Genomic DNA, 5,964 nt, shown 5'->3' with positions numbered 1-5,964 from the left:
TCCCGTAAAGCTAGTCAAAGGTTATCTTTGCCAACTGTCTTTGATTTTGAAGTGACTTGAGGGAAAGCAGCTACTCAGCACCACCCTCTGCCAACTCTTGAGCTACTCTTTACCAATGAATAGTGGTACTGACCATCACATCGTAATGTCCCCATAGCTGAAAAGGAAAGAATGTTCAGTGACCGGGTTCAATTACGTGACCTCCATATTGTGAATTGAGGGCCCTAACCAAAAGGCCTCTGATCATATTTGTATGCAATGATAAGTATAGTTTCTAAGTTAAAGCATAATTCTAAGAAAGCATTTTCTCTTGAAGTCAAATACATCTTTCACAGTTAAGCATTCCCACCTGGATATTTCTGCATCTTAACATTTCACCAAGATATCCGAAGATAAGGCTGAAATCTGCAATGGACTACTCCTGCTTTGTTTCTTGAGTGGGGCAACACAGTCTATTGAAAATTCAACCTTACAATATTTTTGATGCCTAAAATATGAATGAAATTATTTTTTGAAAATAATTCTATTAACTGTTAGATGGAATTAATATTTATCTTAATTGAATATATCTCTTTCACTATGTTGGCATGATGTTTCAGAGTGACATTTTTATCTTAAAAACAAATTTGGTGTAACCAAGCCAGCAGTGAGGCTAATTAGTGTATAAAGTTTCAAAAATCATCGTGTACACACTGTGCTTTAAGCAGCCATTTTCAAAAGCTAATAATAGTATCCTGTGATCAATTGTAGCACCCTATATACTCAATTGTATTACTTTAAAGCATTTCTTTGTGTTTGGGCATCAACTTGGACCAGCTTGCTTACACCAATCACTAGCCTCAAAGTTTTCAAGCAAATTCACCTTCTGTGTCTATCTTAAGCTATATGTTATGTCAAAGTCACAAAAACTTATAGAAACTCAGTATATTAATTTCAAAGTTATATTAAGCATGATATAGAAAACTTGGATGTTACCAATTCAATTTCCAACTCACCCGAAAAAGTCCAGGAGACGAAGCAATACTATCAACCTCAACACTGACGGAGTTCAAGTCACTGATACTTCTACTAACATTGACTTCAGCTATATAGAACAAACATTTAAACCTATTAAAACAAAAATCAAGGTGAATATTTTTCTTTTCCAAACATACCATACTCACTTAGTATAATCTTAATTATAAGTATAGTTTTTAGTGAGTTTTACCCTTAAATAGCAAAATGATGAAACATTTAATTGTCTGAACTTATTATGTAAAATACAACAAAAATAACACATTTTTTGCCCTTTTATATTATTTTCCCATCTGAATTTTTCACACTAAACATATAAATTAATATGATTTAATAGTGTTATCAACCTAATATAAAAACAAAACAAGTAAACAAAATAAAAATATTTCCTTGCAATTTGCTTTAAAATTAAACTTGTAATGGTTTTTGTAGTAAACAAATGAAGTCAGTTTGAAATATGTATCAATAAAGTTAAAGGTAATTTAGTGAATGGATGAGTTTTCTAAACACTTAACAATAAAACATATCAAAAAGTTAAATGAAGGTTAATCACAAATATCCTAAAGTAAGTTAAAAGGATGAGGAAAGCAGGACACAGACAATCCCCATGTTGAAATAAAAAGGGATATTACCAAGACTACGAGGCATGAATGGAGTCAGAAGACGGGAAGTGTCATGGCCACTACTTCGTAAAGCTTCAGAAACAACATTCTTATCAAATAAAAAGTCATCGGAGATTTCAAATGGAGAACTGACAGCTGGTTCATCTTCTCTAGGAAGAAGTTGTTGAGCCTTTTCACGTCGATTCTTGATAACCTGCAGAAAAAAATTATATTTGAATGTTTCTGTTAAAACAAAATAAACTAACATTTCACCCACGACATTCAAAATTGTGAAAATAATCATTAAAATAAAAAGTATTGCACATTAAAAGTTGAGCCAGCCATAGATTTTCCATTTATTAGAGTGAATAATAGTATTTGTTTTTAAAGGTTTCTGCACATAAACACACGATATTTTTCATTCAGTATGTAGTTCTTTTGGTTAGTGAAAATGTAAAAAAAAAGGCAATACAGAGTAAATTGAAACCCACCTGTTCAATATGACTACAGAAAGAAGGAATAGCTGTCAAATGACCAGTTAGATATAAGAATGCTGCAACTAGTGCATGAATTGATGCTCGTTGTGATGATATCATAATTCCCGTAATATTGGGCAAGTCCTTTATTAGGTGAAAAAAAATTCAAAGAAATGTATTTAAGCAGTAAATTCATACAAGTAAGTGTATTTTCAACTTCAAAAGTCTGAAAACTTATAATGCAGATATTTGAAGAAACATTTTACTGATTATTTCGGAGGAACAGTTTATCATGACCTAATTTGTAGAAATTATCACCAGAGTTACACTGATATAAAGTTATGTGCATAGATATGATACACTTATTTTATAATTGCAAAAGCTGTCTCAAAATTCAAAGATCACTGCTGTTTGCAATTTTACAATCATACATGATATGACATACAAATATATTAAGAATAAAATACTAAATAACAATAACTATTCTAACTGAACAAACTTTCCAATTTTGGATTTATTACAAAATTAATTCTTAACAAGTCAATGTAACCTAAGATTTAACAGATTTTTTCATTTTGCAGTATTGATGTCCATGATGAAACACCAAATACAATTAAACAATTTAAAGTGAGGGTTAAAATTTCTCACTCTGATTAAGTAGATTCTTGTATTTATATAGATCAGTCCTTTGTACTTCCCATATTTCTTGCACATCTTACAAAAACGTGATAGGGAGGTAGCTTATCAATCTAGTCAAAACTTTATAAGAAAACCAATTCTTACATTAAAAGCTTTTGATTGTTTATTTTCTTTACAAAAATACTTTATTTAACTGTAGAAAGTTTGGAAATCTTCTTAAGTTACCAGGTGCATAAATTATGAAATGTTGGATAATATTCATATTAATACATGTATGGATTAGAAAAAAGATGAAGAAGATATGACATCATGCATTTTGTTACCTGTATGATGCTTTACAAGCTGGATTTCAACATTAACAAATACTTGGATTTACTTCACAACCTCACCTCATGGTTGTATACAGAACTGCAATTTCCATTAGACTAAAAACAATTTAACAAAGTTCCATAAGAAGAGTATACTACAAAGTTGAAACATTAAAAACATTGTAGCAATGAATATGGGAAACTTGCCTGAATTGCAAATATTAACCTCAGTAGCTCACCAAGAGCATCCGAGTCACTACCTAATTCAATACAGAGTAAACCAAGAGTTGTGTAAAGAGCTTCAAAATTTTCTTTTGTGTTGTTGCACAGCTTAATATTTTCATAAATGTGCACCATGATCTCAGGGCCATTTTTCTTCATGAACATTACATCCTGACGTGAACATTTGTCTACAGTCATTGGAGGCAGTGGACCATCAATACTGTAGAAAATTAAATAAAAGATAGTAAATATTTGTAAATGCATAAAAACATGTTAAACTGATACAAAGCTAAATTTTATAGATTTGTTTTAATAGCACTATAGTATTTGATAAGCTGAACTAACTTTGGTTTTTGAAGCTTTGGAATGTTTCCATGGCGATCTAATAATGTGTGAAGAATCTGCTGAACAACCAATCGAACAGCTGGGTCAGATGCTAGTGACATATCTAGCAATGGTTGGAGAAATGGAGATGGAAAAGCTTGGGCCAGCTGTATGGTTCGATATTTAGTACCAACCTGAAGAGCAATTACACACGTTAGTTGACAAATTATACGTCTTATTTGTGTTTTCTTTCAAAACACTGAGATAGTGAAGTAAAAGTTTTTTCAATGTCTAATAATATTTTTATTTAAAGTAAAAAACTGTGTTGCAATAATCACAAGGATATCTTTAAAATATTGTGCAAGAAAAATGCAGCGTTTTACTTGAATAGCACATTTTAGGATATAACAAAACTATATTCAACTACATTCAGTATTATATAAAAAAAAGTAATACAACCTTTATAGCTCAAAGTACTGTAACTAAATTCCTCATGAATTTTATAATTCTAAGTATTCGGAGTGTAGTAGAGGATCATTTGCAACACAAGTATTGAGGAGTTTTCTAATTGTCAGATTGAAGTCGATTTTAACTTTTACCCTTTCCTCTTCAAACTGTAAGCTAGTTTCAATTTGTAGTATTGTATCAAGGCTTAATTTTAGTTGTACGTGAAATAGCTTAATTTATCAATATCTAAAGCATAATTGTAAACCCAATGATACAAAATTATGCTATTTTGTGCAAAATGTAAATTTTTAAAATTATACTTTAAATATTTGAATTATCACTGTACTTGTATCCATAAAATGAATTTTTTTTTATATTTTTACCTCTAACAAACTTTTCAATAAAATATGCTGTAACAGAACATCTGTCTTCCGAGAATCTTCTCCCGATTGCGGGATCTTTCCCATTATGAACATCATGATCTCAATCTTTTGGTAGTTGGGTAAATTGTTAGCAAACTCACCTGAAAAACAAAGGTATACTATGAAATAAAACATGGAGTAAAGAAGAACTAACAGTAGCTTTTACAGTATTCAAAACTAGCATCCACTTCTCTATCTACTAACAGAAAGCTAGCTTACATGGTTTCTTTTAAAATCAAAGTAGGTTTGTTTGTTTTCTTGTTTAATATTTATTAAACATATACTTTAACTGTTTGGTTTATGAGTATAACCAATATGAAATTACAAATAATAAACTAAGCATGGTATAAAACTTTTTCTTAATCACGATTTGTCAAAGTATTTTTGGCAAATTATTCTCTACAGAAAGGTATACAAACAATACTTACTTCCAAATATATCCAGAAAAGTAATCAATCTTCTGGTTCATCCATTAACTACTCTGAATTACAACTAATGCAAAACTACTTAGACCAGAACAAATTTTTGTTGGTTACAACTACAATAAATACCTAATGTGTTGATGACTGATTCTTGGAATAGCTTTTCGTCCTCCTGGTCTGTATTAGTCAAGCTATGAACATCAATAGAGTTCCGAAGATGATTTAAAAGAGAGTTAAACATTTCAAGGACAGAGGGGCCTGAAGAAATAGAAAATAAAACAATACTGTAATGAAGGAGAAGAGAAAATATACAATATCAACATGCTTTAGCCCTCTCACTACAGGTAGGTTAAAGTGTGCATGTCACAACCTTTTAGAGTTACATTCAAAACTTAATTAAACTTCATTATTATCAATGTATATGAATAAACTTAGCATTATAATTTATTTTAAAATTTGATTTATTAATTAAGTTATAATTTCATAATTTGATGTAGAAGTGTTTAAATAAATCCTCTATTTCTCCTGGTATGAGAATCATGACACTTGTTCTCTAGGTTTTGCCCATTCTCCAATTAATTTACCAACTCTCTCTGAAATAAAGGGTTTAATGCAAGTTACTCATTATAATACAGATATTGCTAAGGCAAAGTATGATTTTTTATAGCCTTCACGCTTCTTTGTTTATGAAGACAAACTAGAAAGCAGACCCATTTACCATGCCCACCTGTCACATTCTCTTACAAATAGCTCATAATTCTGTTACGTCTCCGTTTGTTAATTAATTTTCCGTAACTTCGTTCCGACGAAACTTTAGCGACACAAGTCCATACTTAATAAAACTGGTTTATTCTTTCCGAATATAACTTTACGATACACTTATTTTCAACAATCGTGCTAAAACGCTATATCAACGAACGTCAATAATACTTCTGACTGCAGTTCAATTACTCACTGTCTACACACACATTACATTCTTTCGTCACGTTGTCACCCTCTTTTATATACCAGACGACCCTATATCTAGTAAATACTAGAGCATTCGCCCAGGTACAGGATAGTTCTAGAAACGTGGCGTCACAGTAGTT

The 5,964-nt window shown here is 30.8% G+C and overlaps 1 protein-coding gene across 1 annotated transcript in view; it reads right to left on the bottom strand.

Annotated features, from left to right (window-relative positions):
• LOC106470891 (protein EFR3 homolog B-like) overlaps positions 1-5,964 on the bottom strand; it is a 16,616-nt gene that overhangs the window by 6,953 nt on the left and 3,699 nt on the right. The window contains exons 2-8 of the mRNA XM_022399532.1: positions 5,006-5,134; positions 4,416-4,555; positions 3,607-3,779; positions 3,247-3,481; positions 2,108-2,236; positions 1,647-1,830; positions 996-1,084 (exon numbers count right to left, since the gene is read on the bottom strand). Coding sequence (XP_022255240.1) covers positions 996-1,084; positions 1,647-1,830; positions 2,108-2,236; positions 3,247-3,481; positions 3,607-3,779; positions 4,416-4,555; positions 5,006-5,134 — 1,079 coding nt within the window. The remainder of the gene's footprint in view (positions 1-995; positions 1,085-1,646; positions 1,831-2,107; positions 2,237-3,246; positions 3,482-3,606; positions 3,780-4,415; positions 4,556-5,005; positions 5,135-5,964) is intronic.

This window comes from Limulus polyphemus, unplaced genomic scaffold (assembly GCF_000517525.1).
Source record: "Limulus polyphemus unplaced genomic scaffold, Limulus_polyphemus-2.1.2 Scaffold4273, whole genome shotgun sequence".
NCBI lineage: Eukaryota > Metazoa > Arthropoda > Merostomata > Xiphosura > Limulidae > Limulus > Limulus polyphemus.
The sequence above is the reverse complement of the archived record's forward strand: the minus strand, read 5'-3'. Positions and strand labels throughout refer to the sequence as shown.